General features: G+C 40.2%; 1 protein-coding gene across 4 annotated transcripts in view; it reads left to right on the forward strand.

The window, feature by feature from the left end:
* The window catches only part of PRKG1 (protein kinase cGMP-dependent 1), a 1,197,536-nt gene that overhangs the window by 834,211 nt on the left and 344,937 nt on the right, over positions 1-18,388 (forward strand). For all 4 annotated transcript variants that reach the window (XM_055322712.1, XM_055322713.1, XM_055322711.1 and 1 more), the window contains exon 5: positions 14,943-15,006. In XM_055322712.1, coding sequence (XP_055178687.1) covers positions 14,943-15,006 — 64 coding nt within the window. The remainder of the gene's footprint in view (positions 1-14,942; positions 15,007-18,388) is intronic.

Raw genomic sequence — 18,388 nt, forward strand, 5'->3', positions numbered from 1 at the left:
ATCTATGGAATCCTTCTTGTGTGGAATGTCTATTAACATATTTTAGAGACCATGTGTTAAATAGAATGGTTTTGGAAGCAGCCATAAACCAAGGGTGAAGAGTCCTGCATTCCGTTTGTCTATGCACAAGCAGCTAGGCTCCAGAAGCACTTCACATAGATGGCTGTTCAGTGTTGCGGTTACCAGATAATAGGTATCCAGCCCCTGGGAGATGGAAATTGGAGCAAGTCACCAGGATTTTGAGGTTTTAGGCAGAACGACTCGCAAACTCAACTGCTAAACGGGAACATTATGAATTTATAGAGTGATGATTCTAAATCTTGGGCGGTATCACCCCTAGAGGTTGTTGGCTTGTCCCCATGACATTTCACAGGTAGGAACCAGAGATGCTAAGTGTTCTGCACAACACAGGACCCTGCTGCAGAGTGAAGATGCATCATAGCCACATGTCATGTCACTGTGGAGAAGCTCTGCTAAAAGGAAGGCATAGCCTCTGGGGACAAGGGATAACACCTCCCAGGATTCAAAAGATTGAGTAGACTCTCTGGGCAGAAACCTTTTGGCTGATTATCATTAGTACATTAAGCATTTAAAAGGTTATATGCTGCTTTTTCGTCTTAACAATCGGACATAACTTGTTGAATTCCATAAAAACCCATCCTATTATATTTTTGCTCAGGCACAGGCTGTTGTAAGATTTACAGAGCAAAGATAAGGTACACTCTGATCCTCCAAGTTTGCCACAGGGATGGATACTATTAGGCATTTCAGAGGTAATTTAATAAAGTGTGTCATTAGTGCCTCACCTCCTCGTGATCATTGTGATAGAAGCACCAGAGTGACCTTAGTTCTGATTTTGAAAGTAGCCCTTCAGTGGATTTTTTTTTTTCCAAAAGCTATTCTAAGAGATTTTAAAGAAGACTCTGGAGGTTAATAAATAATTTTCTTTTCTGAATTTTTCTTGAGTAAATAGCCTCAAGGAAATATTCCTGTGGTCTCTGAAATATAACAAGCAGAAGATCTTTGGCGCAGAGCGGGGTTGCCATAAATAAGGCACCTGTTTTGAAGTATAAGAGGGAGCCCATTGTCTGGGCTGAGGTGGTGTCTCCCAGGGTGAAACGGGTGACATGCAGAGAGGGGGTGGGCTGAGTTTCACCTTCCACTTATCCCCAGGCAAGTGCCCTAGGACTGTGCAAACGGTGCACCCCTGTCTCAAAACCACGAGCACTTCATTGTATTTGGCTTCATTGCATATATTCCTTCGATTTGCATGCTTCTGAGTACCTATTACGTGACACACTCTATGTTAAGTGTAGTATTATGTAAGCTAAATGGTAGATCCTTTTAACTGGGTGCTTGCCTGATACTAGCTTCTTTGCTAAGTGCTCATACTTATTAATCCAACTGCTCCATGAGCTAAGTAACTTCAGTTGTTGTATTCTGATTTAAAAAGCTAAAAAGCCTATTGCTTTTTTTTTAAGATCTTATTTTTAACCAATATCTACACCAAACATGGGGCTCAAACTTAACAACTTGAGATCTCAAGAGTTGCATGCCCTGCCAGCTAAACCAACCAGGGGCACCTAAAGCTGGCTGGCTTTACATAACTTGCCCATAGTTACATAGCTCAGAAGTGAGGGCACTGGGATTCAAAACCAGATTTTATCCCTGATCCTAAATTCCCTGCTATTAATTGTTGCACAGTAGGGGTTTTGATGCATTAATATGTTAGTGAGGGGGGGGGAGATATTTCAGTACCTGGTTATAACGCAAGGGTGGCAGGTGCTGTTCAGGAGGGAGGGAGTCATACTGAGATAAAGAAAGTTATCGGGGACCATTTCCTGGAAATCTCTGAGCTGAGTCTTAAAGAAGTTGACACAAATATGTGGGAATTCAGACTGACAAATCCAAACCACAATGAGGTATCTCCTCACACTTGTCAGGAAGGCTATTATCAGAAAGGAAGAAAAGTGTTGGCAAGGATGTGGACAGATTTTGTGAAGGGAATACAAAATGGTGTTGCTGCTATGGAAAACAGTATGGAGGTTCCTCAAAAAGTTAAAAAAAAAAAAAAAAAGGAACTACCTTAGATCCAGCAATCGTATTTCTGGGCATTTATCCAAGAGAATCAGGATTTCAAAGAGATAATAACACTCCCATGATGCAGCACTAGATACAATAGCCAAGATGTGGGAACAACTTAAAAATCCATTGACAGGTGAGTGGATAAAGAAACTGGTAGATGCACACAGTGGAATATGGTTCAGCTTTAAAAAGAAAAAGGTCCAGCAATAGGCACCAACACGGAGGAAGCTCGATGGTATTGAGCCTAGTGAACCAAGCCAATCATGGAAAGACAAAGGCTGCATGATTCCACTTCTATCAGGTACTAAAATAGTCAAATTCATAGAATCAGAATGTGGAACGGTGGTTGCCAAGGGCTAGGACAGAGGGAAAATGGAGAGTTCTAATCAGCAGGCATAAAATTTCAGTTAAGAAAGATGAATAAGCTCTCCAGTTTTGCTGTGCAATATTATTTCTATAGTTAAGAACAATGTGTCATACACTAAAGAATTAGTTGAGGACAGATTTCATGTTAAGTGCTCTCACTACAATAAATTAAAACATAATAACATAGCACAGCAAAATAACATAGCACAGTAATATAAAATAATAGGACATAGGTGGAACAGGTTGGCTGTACTTCAGAAAATAAACTGGACTAGGTTTGTGATTCTTAGTGGTTATTTGAAATGATCACATAGTAACTGAAAAGGATTGGTCAAGCCATTGTCCTTGCCATACATGAAAATCATCGGGGGAGAGGTTAAACCATACGTGGAATAATATGGATGAAACTTGAAAACATTAAGTGGATGAAGCCTGTCACAAAAAGACCAATATTATAAAATTGCATCTATATGAGTCCCCTTGAGAAGCCAAACTCATAGACAGAAAGTAGAATGGTGGCCAGTAGGGGCTGAGGAGACTGGGGCATTCGTTTTAGCTCCTATACTTTCAGTTTGAGAGGATGAAAACCTTCTACAGATGGATGGTGGCAGTGTTTGTACAACGATGTGGATATGCAATGCCATCGAACCGTCTACCTAAAAATCATTAAAAGGATAATTTTATGTTATATATTTGTTACCACTTTGAAAAAAAAATGCATTGCTTTCTTGGAACCCATTCCATGACTCATTGAATCTGAATTCCTCTTGACTTTCAGGTTTGGAAACCACTGTTCCAGGGCATTTTGACCAAGGGTTTGGTCGAAGAGGTTGGTACTTGCTTTGGGAAAGGCTGTGAATCCGCAGACTTGGATAGCATTAAAATCCAACTTGGAAGTCTGTGGTTGGGTATATCATAGGCTTAGCAGATGATTTTTTAAGACTGTACATGCAGTATTTTTTTGTTGTGCTTTTAAGTAACTTCATCACTGATACTTGCCTAATGACAAATAGACACATTTGTCTCCCACAGAATGATTATTTCTGTATTAGAGGTGAAAACAGACTCACAGAGCTCAAGTGATTTGCCCCTCTTATGCAGGTTTGCCCAGCATGAGCGTAAGGGTGGTAGGAAAGATACTCAACTGATGGGAATAGAACCCTGGTCTAAATGAGTGTTTCAGGGATAACAGTTTAATAGATTTTTAAAAAAATTTGTGGAATTGTCTTTTCTGCCGTCAATTACCTGAATCATCTGAATGGAGACCTGTCAGTGATTAGAGATGTGGCAAAAGGTACCTGAAGAGTCGCTGTGTCAGAAAGCATGCAGGTGGTGTTGGGTTCCAGCACCAAGGGCAGGAGTAGAGCATGTAACTAGGGAAGAAGACACACTATTTGCAGATGCCTGTCCCTGAGCCCTGTACTCCAGAAGGGATCCCCACTAGTTTCTCCTGGGTGTGGTCCCCGCCCCACTGCAGGCCAGGGTCAGGACCCTGGAATTCCATCATCAGATGGCTCCAACCTCCTTTCCAAAGTCTGGCCCAGACCTCCCCACAGCTCCTTTCTACTCGCCTCGCCATTTGCCCACCCCTGTGCCTGAGCATTGACTAAACAGGCAGCTGTGTCTGTGTGTGTGGGGGGGGGGGCGCGCGGGGGTTGTGATGGGTGGTGTTTGGTGGCACGGGGAATCGGGGCTCTGCAAATATTAGTGATGGGCTTATGTATTCAAATACAAACTATTGAAATATTTTCCCCTGTTATTACACCCTTTCCTCTTTTCCAGACAAATTGGTAGGCTCTTTTTTTTTAATTGACTATATTTGGCATATAACGTTATAATTTCAAGATGTACACAATGTTAATTGGATACATTTATATATTGTAATTCGATTGCCACTGTGATGATAATTAGCACCTCCATCACATTATTCTTTTAGTGGTTGGAATAGTTAAGTTCTATACTCTCAGCAAGTTTGCTGACCTGTATTTACTGTGCATTATATATATATATATATATCTGTATGGCTTGCCTACTATTATTATTTTTATTTACTGCTGCCAGTTTGGCAGCATCTGTCTTTAACCATCTGTCTTAACCATCTGCCTTTTCCCCCCACCCTCATCACCTGGTAACCACCATTTTACTGTTTTTATGAGTTTGGCTTTTTGAGATTCCGCAAGCGAGATCCTATACCTTGGCATACTCTGATTTTTCTCACTGCATGATGTGCTCAGGGCCATTCATGTTGTTGCAAATGTCCTCTTTTCTCATGGCTGAATAATAGTCTCTGTATATCCAATATGTATGTGTGATGCTATCACATAGGCCATCACCTGTAGATACATATCTCCGTATCTGTATCTTGCATCTTCTTTATTCATCCATCTATTGATGGGTACCTTGAGTTGTTCCCGTATGTTGGCTTATGCAAACAATGCTGCAGTAAACATGTGAATTTCTTGACCTCAGAATTTTGGGTCAATACTAAAAGCTTCTAGAAGATAGGATCCTATCGATTTTTAAAAACATGCATTCACTTAATGAAATTAGAGTGTCAGGAGTCAGATGGAGAAAGAGAAGAACCTTAGAAAGGTTTCTCCTAGACTCACCTGGGAAGGCTGACTTGAAGTGCCAGGATTCCCAGCTTGACCAAAGGTCCCCTTCCTCATCTCTGGTCCCAAAAGCAGAGAGCCATTGAGCATCAAGGGTCCTTCGTGACCATGACAGCAGAGAGATGAGAGACTTGACTTCCCATCCTCCGACTCCGGGATTTGGTATGACCTTGAGGAAGATTCAACAATGAAGGTCATGAGATGGCTAACTGAGAAAGAAGGGTTCCTACCCCAGATCAAATATAATTTGATTGAAGAGATTGAAAATAAAAATGGGTATTTCTAGCGTTCTTGAGTCTACACTAAGATTTATATTTGACATATTAGAATCTTTTTTTGATTATTGAAGGTCTTAATAATAACCTATAGGATAAGAGTATGTATATAATTGTTACAACTGCTAATGTTTTATTGAATGATGACTACATGAAAGGTACCTCCTTTAATACATTATATCTGTTATTTTGCTTATGTTCACCCCAACCCTATGCAGTGCATGGTAATATCCACCCCTCCTCTTTTTGTAAGGGAAGGAGGCTGAAGCCTAGAGAAGTCAAGCTGCCTACCAGAGGCACAGCTAGTTATTACCAGCAGAGCCTAATTCAGTTTGCTTGTCTTTCCTCAGAAGCCCATATGCTTACTCATTATGCAGTGGTCCTGGGGAAGGAGTTTACATTTTATCACACAGATGATAAACCTCAATGATGTCTCCACAATGGTTTGCTTTATTTATTGTGTTTTTACACACAGGAAAAAATTTTAATTCTTAGAATCTGGTGAGTTAAGAGGTCACCTTTGGAGGTTGGAGCCATGGAGTGATAAGAGCTAAATGCTGCCGATAGACAATAAATCTGGCAGTGATGTGGAGTACACTGAGCGGGCAACAGGAAACTCTGGGAAGGAAGATCAGTTAGAAGGCTGTGCATAGCAGAGTGAAGTGGGATCAATGCCCAATGATCTAATTAGGGGAGCAAAGTGCGTCGAGGGTGAAAACCAAACAGAACTAGACAAAACACAAAGGGTTGATAAGCTCACTAACGGGAGCGTTCAGATATCTGTAAGTTAGGAAAGACCCTTAATACTTCATCAGTAGAAATTGATTTCTTCAGTACATCAGAGATTTCCACTCTCGTTCAATCGGCATGAGCTGTAGGAAGTTACTGGCGTACACACACACACACACACACACACACACACACACACACACAAGGTACCTGTCAATATTCTTGACATTAAACTTGATACCAACCCAATTTCTTATGGCAGGAAAAAAAAAAAAGGACTTCCATTCTCTACATGCTACCTGAAGGTAAGTCATGTGGCGGTAGGCTCTGCTCTAGGGTAGAGGACATTGATGAACTATGTCCAGACTTATGTTGGTTGGAGATCTCTTGCCTTATAAATATGGGACTTCATCTAATACCCTGGTTATATTTAAAAAAAAAAGAAAACCTGATGGAATCAAGCCCTTTGCAACTTGGTAGGTTCAAAAAAAATTGTTCAGCTAGGAAAAATATTCAAACTCTTTTTGCACGTTCCTTGCTACAAAGCCCTCCTGGCCTCCCTCCCTCTGATCCCAAGTCCAGTCTTCCAGGAAATCATGCTGCCTCTATTCCCTACTTTCACCATTTAGTAGAGCTCAAGAGCTTCTTCACCCCCTCCAATGCTTCCACCATTGCCAGATGCCCACCATCTTTCGGGTGGCGGATGTGGGTTCCTAGCTGCCTGCAGTTGACTCTTCACATAGCCAGGAGAGGGTCCCTTAAAATTGTAAGTAAGATCTTGCCACACCTGCTTAAAACCTGCAGTGTCTGCACACTTCACTCATATTGAAGCCAAGTCCTTTGAGGGGGGAGGCGGGTAGACACATGCCCCTTGTGATCTGCCCTCCCCACCCCACTCCTTCCCTCTTAAGCCTTATGCTCTTCTAGTCTCCCCTGGTCACTGAACTGTGGACACTAGAGCCACCTGCTGCTCCTGCTACCTGCCTGGATCCTCTCTCTTAGGTCTACAGTTAACTGCCCCCCCCTCCCCACCTCTCAGATTTCTGGGACAGTCTCACATTATCAATGAGGACACCCTAGTCCTGTTTAGTCTGTAACCTTAAACAGCCTCCCATTGCAATCCCTGCTACCCTATGGGACTTTTTCTGTTGGAAAATGCTATAGCCCTCATCTAGTGTGTTCTATGATATGTGTGTGTGTACATATATAATATGTATAATATTTATTATATTTACTATTCACTTTCTTTCCCTGATCAGTATGCAGGAAACTTTGCTTTTGTTAATGAATCCCAAACACTTGCCATGATGGATGGCCCATGACAGGCACTCTAAGTTGTATTGAGTAAATAAGTAATTGAATTTAAACCAGTAGTTTAAAACAGTAAGAACTGTTTTGTTTGAAATGGACCCATTAGGATGCATTTCATTTGGATGTAACCATAATATAGAACAGAAAATTTGGAAAATACAAGAATACATAAAAATACTATCTCTCCACTTAACATATTTGCTAACTTTCTTGTATTTTCCTGCAAAGATTCTACTTATAAAGAGATTTAGTAAAAACAACTATCTCACACTATCCATAACTTTAATCATATTTTCCTTGTAATAGCATCTTGTAATTTCATGTTTTACATAGTTTTCATCAACAAATCACTTTTAATCACTGTAAGTCAATGTTTCTTCAACTCATGTGGATCTATCAATATTGACTGTATTACGAGTTAAAAATGAGAATATTTCGGTAGCCCAGGGGGCTCAGCAGTTTAGCACTGCCTTCAGCCTAGGGTGTGTCCTGGAGTGCTGGGATCAATTCGCACATTGGGCTCCCTGCATGGAGTCTGCTTCTCCCTCTGCCTGTGTCTATGCCTCTCTCTGTGTCTCTCATGAATAAATAAATTTTAAAAATCTTTAAAAAAAAGTTTAAAAAATGAGAACATTTAAAAACAATTATTAATTCACTTAAACCCACTATAAATAAACATTTAATGTTAACATCAAGAGCCAATTTGTAATAAAGGCAACTATATCTTACAAAAACAAAAAGAACTTAACAAAAATAGAAGTTTAAGTTAACATTTTTGCCAATCTGTCAGTATCTGACTTAGTAGAAGAGGTTCACATATTTGCTTCTGCATTCAATCTGTTGAATTTCTCTTGTTTTGTTGAGGTATATGAAAAGATGATACCCAGAGAGATTTGTAGTAGGAAAAGGGAGAAGTAAGTGAATGGTCTTTTTTAGATAATTTTGAACATTCTTATTTGATACAGCAGCACAACCCAACAAGTGGTAGTTTATTAAAGGTAATTGCAATATGGAATGTGAAACAGTGGCCACATTAAAATCCATTGATCCATCTTGTACTTTGATGAATAGATCTTTCCGTATGCATGAGTTTGTAACATCATGCATTGATCATCTGGAAAATACTGGTTCACTGAGCTCTATAGAATTTCCAATTAAAAAAAAATCACATTTGTTAATATTCACACATCACCAATGATGTCATCAGAAAAGTCTTCAAGTATTGGATAGCTGTTAAGTCCAAAGTGGCACATAAAAGTCATCCAAAGTTTTAATTTTCATTTGAAAGTTCAAATTTTATTTATCATTGGCTTCTTTGTTTGTTTCTTTTCTTGAAGTGACAGGCTCACTTTGTTCTTTTTTGAAAAATTGTCTGCCAGACACTCAAGTCTGAATAACCACAGTTTGTTGGTCATGGCCAAGTAAAAATGGTGTTCCATTAAAAAAAAAAAAGTGGGACTCCTCAGCTTGCAACTCCAGTTACGCAAGAGATTTTCCTTGAGAGACCACCATCGTGCTTCAGGGAAGGGCTGTTTGTGTACTTGCCATTTTGTCACAATATCCTAAAGATGCATATTCAAGAGTCAAAATGTAATAAAATTAGTGACTTACTGTTTCATCAAAAAGTATTTTAAGGTAAAACTGGCATTTTATTGAATTTTTAACTGTAAGTGGTGATTAGGAATCTAACAGCAACTCATGGCCTTAATTAGTGTCAAGGGGCCACTGTTGCTTCTGCACCAAGGGTGCAAGTATTAACATAGCTGTTCCAAGATAAACCATACACATGAAAAATTACTCCATCCCGAGTAGCCGGTACCACTTGTGTTTGTTGCCAAGAGTTCATATAAAAGATTATCTTCCTTGATGATTAGTTGCTTCTGATATCAGATAACCCAAGCAAAACAACAAGCTAGCCATGTCTGTAGATTCATCCATTTGTAAGGCAAAAAGTACATTTCTGGAAGGAAGATCTTATTTTTATGCTTGCAGCTTAATCTTTAATTCAACAAGATAGTATATCATTGGAAGGAGACCGTACAATGGTTTCTTTTACAGACTTCATCCAGCGGGCATGGAGCAAAGTCAACCTCTGCAAGGTTTCAGTGGTCTATTGTGGGGACTTTTCGAGTCATAACGCTATGGTGATTCACCCTGTAAGAGGCTCCACTTACTAATTTGAGAAGCTGTACCAAATAATTTTTGTTTTTTTAAAAAACTTCATCATGCCTACATTTAAGAGCTTAGTTTCTTTTCTGTAAAATTTTAGTGATTGGGCACAAAGTGACATCATAACTAGCATGATAAGGTTATTTTTTAAATATTCTGTGGTTTAAGACAATAAGGTACAGTATCTATAATGCTTAGGGAAAAGTAGTTTTTTTTTAAAGGTTTTATTTATTCATGAAAGACACAGAGAAGGGGAGAGACACAGGCAGAGGGAGAAGCAGGCTCCCTGCAGGAAGCCCAGTGTGGGACTCGATCCTGGGACCTCGGGGTCACGCCCTGAGCCAAAGGCAGATGCTCAACCACTGAGCTACCCACATCCCAGAAAAATAGATTTTGTCAAAACTTTCCTACGTATGGTGTCTCCAAATTTCTTTGGGCAGGATTTATCCCATCCGTGAGTCAGAAAACTCTCTAATGTGTCCTTTTCTATATTTTTCAGTGTCTTTAGGCTTAGAGATTAGCAGCTATATCTTGATCATAGGAGTCTTACCATCTCCCCTTTCAAAGTCAATGATCCATCCTTTAATAAAATTTATCTTTTATTTTAAACTCTTAATACCAATAACAATTACAAAATTCTAAGAACTATAATAGCATTAAAGTTTTAAAAGTTACAAATGTTTTTGAGAAAATAAAACTATTATTGCAACAGAAGATATCCAAATGTATTTTCTTCTATTTTTTTTCCACTTTGACACAAGGGTTATCAAGTCTGAATAATCATTGTTTTTCAAGAGTTCAAGAGAATGATATGTTGGATGATAATAAGGTTATATTGTGAGAAAACTGTCTCATAAGAGCACAGGATTGCTGAAATTATACTGAGTTAAATTCTACAAATACATATATCACAAACTTAGGTTCTAGCTTCAAAATTCTAAGAAACACAAAATCATACAAATATGTGTGTATCCAAGCTTATGTATCAAAGCAATGATGTCACCCTTTGTCGTATAGTCTCTGGGATTCTACTGCACACACATGAAAAATAAGATGAAAAAGGCAAATTACAACTTAGACTATTTGCTTTGACTTTGAGAACCCCCTTGAAAAGGTCTAGGGAGTCCCTGACCTGTCAGATCACATTCCAAGAACTGTTGCTATGTTACGATTGTTATCCTGTGTGTATTCCAATTTTTTTGATTGATGCCTGCAATACAGGTCTTTATACTTGGGTTGTCTCTCCCCTCTGTTAGTTGTTACTTTCAAACAGTAGATTAGCAGAAATTAAGTCATTAAGACTACTTCAGAATGTGGGACATCCAATAAGACGTTTGTCCCAGTGTCTTCAAAAATTCTGTGCCACAGGGAAAGGCGGAAGGGTGTTGTACAGTAAGAGACAAGAGGAACATAAAGCAATGTGTAGAACCTTACTGGATCCTGGTTTGAGAAGAAAAACCAGTAAAGACATTTTTGAACAGTAAGTAACATTTGAATATGAAACAGATCCTAGATGATATAGAATTGGAGTTCATTTTTTAGGTAGGAGAATGGTGTTACAGTTATTCAAGAACGCGTTCTTATTTTTAGGATATGTATGCTGAAGATTATGAAGTGTATGAAGTGATATCTGTGACTCGCAAATGTTTCATCAAAATATCTACAAGCCTGCTTATGACTACACAGAAAACTAGCTAGACTGAAGGTGGATAAAGCAAAGATGGCGCAATGTTAACAGTTGCAAATCTGGATAGTAGGGTTACAGGTCATTCTCGAACTGTTCTTCTAGCCTTTCAATTTGTTCAGCTTTTTTCATGGTAAAAAGGTGATTAATAAATCACATATTATCGCTACTCATATCCAAATCATTATAAGACTATAGAAGCATTTTGAAAGTTGTGTGAGGCATTTGCTAACACTTTGACTGTAAATCATGCAGTCCGAGGGGTAAGTGATGAGCTCCACATCATTTTCATCCTTTCTTCACCCACACTGAGTGGTCTGACCTCAGGCAAACTCTCTGGGTCACACTTGTCAGGTCTGTAAAATGGATGACAATGACATGGTTATTTCAGAAGGTTGTTGTAAAACTAACCTTTATGTTCTCTATGAAATCCTGAGCCCAGTGCCTGACAGAGAGTATGTACCCCTATCTCATCTTCTGTTACTATCATTGCAAATTGCAAGTCCTCATTTCATTCAATTAGAAAAGCCAATGGGGCACCTGGGTGGTGCAGCCTGTTAAGCATCCAAATCTTGGTTTTGGCTCAAGTCATGATCTCAAGGTCATGAGCTCAAGCCCAGTGTCAGGCTCTATGCTCAGCTAGGAATCTGCCTGAGATTCTTTCTCTCTCTCTCTCTCTGTCTCTCTCTGCTCCTTCCACTCCTTCATACCCCTCTGTCTCTCAAATCAATTTAAAAGAAGAAAAAGCCAATAGCAAAGCTTTACACATGTTAAATCATCTCTATTACATTACATTATAATGCATTCTGTAGCTCTGGGCATATTGCAGGTCCTTAGGGGACAAAATGTTTTAATAGATATGTAAGAATTATTTGTAATTAGAATGCAAATTATTACGGTAAATTATTTTTTACATAAGGTAAAATATTCTCCTTTCCTGTTGAAATGTTTTCTGCAGGTTTGTCCTTATAATTATTTTCCCTTAAGTTTTCTGAATCATAAACAACTTCATCTTGAATTATATGTCCAAATTAGTGGAGTCTAAATTAATGTCTTTTGATGTATTTGGGGAAATTTAACCAACATATTTCATTTGTAGAATTCCAAATTATGAGTATTCTCAATTGTTTTGTTCTTGGCATTCAAGCTACTGGTGTTGGTTCGTAGAAAGCAAATTAATTAGATGAGAGACTTTACCTAGTGTTTGCAGTAATAAAGATCTTAAGATTTTAGAGATGGCTATGGAAGTGTTTTCAGAGCACTTTATTACAGTGAAGCTATTTATTTTTTAAATTGCTTTCCATTTTGTTAAATTTAGAAGTTCTCTGGTTGTTACTGATAACTTTTTACAGTGTTTCTTTTTAAAAATCAACCTTAATTTTTGTTAGTAACAAGTGCTGCTGAAGGCTCTGAGACATTTAAGTTGTAGAAGATCATGATAAGTATTCAATGGAATATTATTCAGGCATGAGAGAAGGAAATCTGGCAGTTTGCATTTGCAACACAGATGAACTTTGAAAGCATTATGCTAAGTCAAAGAAGCCAGACTGAGAAAGACAAATACTGTACTGTATCATGTATATGTGGAATCTAAACAAAAAGTCAAGAGGCGCCTGGGTGGCTCAGGCAGTGAAGCATTTGCTTTGGGCTCAAGTTATGATCTCGGTGTCCTGGGATCGAGTCCTGCATTGGGCTCCCTGCTTCCCCCTCTCCCTTTGCCATTCGGACCCCCCTAGTGCATGCTCTCTCAAATGAATAAATAAGAACATTTAAAAAATAATCAAGCTCATAGAAATATCAAGTAGAAAAGTGGTTGCCGGGGGGGTTGGATGGTGGAGGAAACAGGTAAAGGCTAGTAAAAGAATGCAAACTTTTAGCCACAATTTAGGATGAATAAGATCTGTTTCTCACGTGTAGTATGGTGACATTGACCATTACCATCGTGAAGTGTCCTAAAGGAAGAAACCTGAGAATACTTTCAACACTCCCCCCCCCCAAAAAAAAAGATAAATATGTGAGGGTGATAGCTGTGCTAAGTAACTTGAGAGAAGCTCTTTACGATGTGTATCAAATCATCATGTGCACTTTAAATATCTTCTAATTTTGTCAATTATACCTTGAAGTTGGAATAAAAGTAAAATTGTAAAAAAGGATTTAAAGTGCCCTCCTAAGATTAATATTTCCATTTAGTGCATTATGTAGTCAAGTAAATATTAATGGTTTTCTGATGGGTATGAACTCATGAACATGGAAGTATTCATGGTATGACTTGGCATAGATCTAGCACAGCTAGGGATAAATGGTGGAGCCTAGAGGTAATACACCTGTCTAGGGAAGGGGGACAATGATAATGAAAGGAGAAAAAAATCAGTTGTTAGTTTGCATTTCCACCAATACCCACTGGGATAGAAGCATTCTAATTATTCTTATGTCTTAGGAGACCCTGAGCTCATTAAAGGAACAAGGAAGGGCTAGATTTTCAACCTGCATCACTCATGGAAACTGCTTCCTCTGTTTTCCTCTCTTCCTGTGATGAGTTCCATCCAGCTGCTGAAATAGACTGCCTTCTGGAAATTAAAACCCAGACGACTAAGACCACAGCAGTAAATCTGGTGGAACAGATGGTCCTGGGTGAATTGTTCTACCTCTGCGTAAAACCCTGGGATTTTATCAATAGGCTTTACACTAAGTAATAGGAATCAGAGTGACAAGTTAACAGTGAAATGTCCATGCTTATATTCAAACAGTATGCTATGGCTCCTTTCATTGTATCATTCGAGTCAAGCTGGAATGAGTAGCTAAGTCAAATATCAAGTAATTGAACATATATGCATTCATTTACCGTCTTATCTCTATCCAAGCATCGAGATAGGATTAAATGAGAATTTAGTTGCGTATCCCAGTTATGATTTTCCAGTAGAGCTTCAAAAATTACATGTTTTTATGAGTGTTTATTTCTTTTAAGGTCATTAATATTTCATATATAGAAGAACTCTTGTGCATTTGGCATCATTCAGTATTTTCATTGGCTGGTCAGAGGTGAACTAATAATTTTCCTGGTCTACTGCATTTGACTCTTTTCTCCACCCTGTCTCATCTGATCCTTGTAATTGCACAGGAAGCATTCACACATCCATGCTTTCATAGCTTTGCTCAGTGTCAGCTATTGAGCTATATGTAAATGATGGAAAACACAGGGGTCGAACAAGACTGATAAATTGTTCTTATTTTTGTAGAGTTTAGATTCTAGAACAGAAAACCACAAATACCTGGTTAAGTGTCTAATGTAAGGGATAGAAGAGCTTGTGGTGGGACACTCTGACCTAGCTGGAGGGGGCTGAGGAGAGAGGGACCTTCCGAGTGCCCGTGTGTGTGTGCATGTGCGCATGTTAAAAGGGACCCAAAGAGGCAGATGGAACAGGAGAGAATCTGAGACAGCAGACTGATAAAGCAGAAAACCACTTTCTTCCTATTGTAGCTGAGGCATCTGTGGTCCCACAGCTAATTATAATTTGGATTTGAACTCAGTTCTGGTCAATCTCTACGTTCTTTCTAGTAGAACATGCCTTTCCCCTGTTGGTGGTCATCAGATCCTGCTCAAGTCACTGCTTTGGCCTTTATCTGCAGGTTCTTTGTCATAAAATGCATTTGCACGTTGTTGTTTTGTTTGTGGAAGGAAGTTGCTTCAGCATCATCTGTTTTGTCTTTCAGTGTCCCCACGTTCCAGAGCCTTCCTGAAGAGATCCTGAGTAAGCTTGCTGATGTCCTTGAAGAGGTAATTGTTTTGGTTCTTAAACTTTGTGAGATGGGACATAGCCCGGCGCCACAGTGTGATGACAAGTCGCATACCGCAGAAACCTTTTAAATATTTTTTAAGCTCTGGGATGAGCTCTATACTTGGCTTCAAATAAAAAAGCAGCTCAGCACATCTGTCATTTATACACAGTTAGAAATGTGCAAATCAACTGAGCTATGGAGGGAGGAAAACCTCCTTGTGGCAAATATAATGTGACTTTGACTTCCAGGAGTGCGAGATGCTCTATTTCTCTCCTGCTTCAGTCGTATAAACCAAGATTGTAGTAATTACTGTAAACTCTGAAGCTTCAGAGTTAGCAGTAAATTAGCAAATTTATAACAGGGCTGTGCAGTTTGAGTACATGTTTTATTAGGGTATGAGCACATTTTAAACACATTCCTTGTGTGCCTGCATGTGGAAATGTCACAGTTACTTCTTGTTCTCTGAACCTGCGGAGCTAGGCAATGGCCTAGCAGAAGACAGGAGTCTGCAGTCTTGAGTGAGCATGAGAAGACAGGGTCTCTGGTGCCTACAGAGACCGGGAGGGTGGGGTATCAGGGAGCACGTGTGGATAGAAGAAGTGATGGGGTGGTAGGAGCTGGAGAAACCCTGCTCTTATTCTCAGTGACCCAGAAAGCAAGGCCATCAGCTGAGAGTGACAAGCACGTGGAGGTATGAGAGGTTGGAGGGTAGAAGAGGAGGCAGGAGAAAAATGCAGATGTCCATGAACTAGAAGAACAGTGTGATCACCAGGTGTCCTTCTTGATGGTGGGGGGTGGCCCCACTTGATGGTAGCCATCCCAAAACTAAATACCATCGGCAAGGAAGAGTTTGTTCATTACTTGTGATAGGGGATGGAAATCAAGCTCAACCCTCCTGGAACAAAAGGTGGTAGGATTTGTAAGGGCAGAGCTGAGCTAGTAGAGAAGAACATGGTGGAGGGGTCCTCTGGGGGGGAGGTGAGTCAATGCAATGAGGTCATTTGTGTTTGTTCATCATCCCCTTCTACAGTCAGGCTCCCACCCTCCTGAAGACACGTACATGGATAGGTGTTCAGCCAAGGAACCAGGAGTTTGTGGAGGGAGAGAATTGGGGAGCCATGGTGCAGGAAGGTGGTGGAGGCTGACCCTGGGATTTCAGTGGGGCAACGGGGTGCACTCAGGAGCAGGTGCCAGTGAGAGATGGTAGGATCAGGGCTGAAGATGCGTCGGCATGGTGCGTTAACAGGAGTAAGTTGGAAACATACTGAACATGCTTCCTCTCTGGGTCCCAACTCTGCTGGTGGTTCTATGATCCCTAGAACTGGAGCAGCACCTCTATACAAATTATTAGTTCCACGCTTACAGAAGTGAGCCCCCACAATTTGCTGGTCTCCTGCATCTCCTGTGTGGACACACAGGAAAGCAGAAGTCACTTTTGATTCCTAGGTTCAAGTATAAAGAATTCATGAGAAAAAACACTGGCTGCGTTTCTCTCTGAATGCCTTGACCCCTGTACCCGCAGCCTCTCAGAGCGTAAGATGGCTTTTCCTAGTTCTTTTGGTTTTTGTTTTCCTCGCTGAATATGCTGAAGATCTCTCTGATGACCTTTTTTTTTTTCTTTTTAAACAAAGCAAACTAAAAGTACAATCTTACTAGACCCAATCAGGCCCTTAAAAAAAAAAAAAAAAAAACCACACACACACACAAAACCTTCAATCATGTTCTTTCTTTTTCACAGCTGTGGGAGGATTAGTATGTTCTGCAAAACAATAGCTATGACTCTGTAATAATTCTGAACAAAGAAATACATTCTCATTATGTGTCAGATCTTCTAATCATAGATCCCTTAATTTATGTTTGGATGGTGTGAGCCGTAGCATGGTCCATGCCCACACTGCCTCGGAAGGGAAACACGTGATTAAGTGCCCACATATTTGTGTTGAGGGCACAAAAATGAAGTCAACAGACAAAATGCGAAGTAGACCTATAAATAGACGGCCCAGTGCATGAAAAGTATTCAACTCAAGTTGGATAAACAAGTGCAGTGAGAAATTAGATTAAATTATGTATCAGATAGAGTGAAGCAAATTTGGAAGAACAAAAGCAATACCAGTGTCACATAACATTAAAGGGAAACGTGCTTGCATAATAATTGAGCTGTCTTTCCCTCTGCAAATATCCACAAGATGAAAGAAGCCCAGATTATCTTGATGGGAAAGCAGTATTATTATAGTGTTCAACAAAGAAGTTGCAGCCTTGTTTGTTGGACAAACATTTACGGAGCACCTGCCACCTGCCAGGAATTGTTCCAAGCTCTGGGGCTTCGGAGCTGTTCTCCCTTCATGTGGGTTCCAGCAGAGGGTACAGATGAGTGGTAAGGAAGGAAAATAGCCTTGAGGGATGAGGCCACTCTGGGCTAGGTTATCAAGGGAGCACCTCTCTGAGGAGGTGATGTTCACGCTGAGATCTATGTGCAGGTCTGAGATGCTGGGGTGGGGGGCAAGTGGAGAGAAGGCTCAGGTCCTAAAGCAGGAGGAAGTTTCCTGTCCTTAAGGAACAAAAGGGAGGTTTATAGCAGGGTGAGATAGGGCTGAAGAAATTAGGCAAGGCCAGGTGACGGCAGCTTTGCCAGTCGTGATGAGGTCTTAGCTTTTTATTCTGAGCACAATGGGGAGATGGGTTGTAAGCAAAGTCACACTCTGAGTTGAGGTTTCATAATCTCTGGCCGTTGGGAGAAGAGGGTTGGAGAGGGGTAGACCAGTTAGAAGGTTACTGCCAGGTAACCCAGGTGACAATGGGTGTCTGTGTCCAGACTCACTTTCTGACTCTCATTCATTCTAGTCACTGTGAAACAGTGCTTCCAGCATAAGGGGACCAGAAAAGTTAAAGACTTGGGACAGGGGAGGTAGGAATGGAGAGAGATCTAAAGTGTAACAGGTAGAGGAATGAGAACAATGAGTGGCTTGGGAGGTCCATGTAACTAGAGGACACCCTGGGGATGCTTGGGTGTCCTCTTCTGCAGGTGAAAGAGAAGCCCCTGTGAGTCATTCCTGCTGCCACCACCCCCAACCCCCTCCTAACCCTCTGTAAGTTCTAGTGTGGACATACCCAATTGTGTGCTCCTCCTTGGGAGCTTCTAAAACAGGAGATAATACCCTTATTCCTAGTATAGTAGCTTAGTGCTCCTTTCTTCTTCTTTCTCTTTATATCACATAGTAGGAATGTTTCCTTTGTGTATTGAGTCTCTCTTGCCCCCCCCCCTTTTTTAAGGGACCTACAAAACCTCTCTCTAGTCTTTTTGAGACATTGTGTGTAGGCGTAGATTCTTGGCAAAAGGCTGGTCTGGATGAAACACAATAATCCCAACATTTTCCTCAGCT

This window comes from Nyctereutes procyonoides, unplaced genomic scaffold, assembly GCF_905146905.1.
Source record: "Nyctereutes procyonoides isolate TBG_1078 unplaced genomic scaffold, NYPRO_anot_genome, whole genome shotgun sequence".
NCBI classification, from domain to species: domain Eukaryota; kingdom Metazoa; phylum Chordata; class Mammalia; order Carnivora; family Canidae; genus Nyctereutes; species Nyctereutes procyonoides.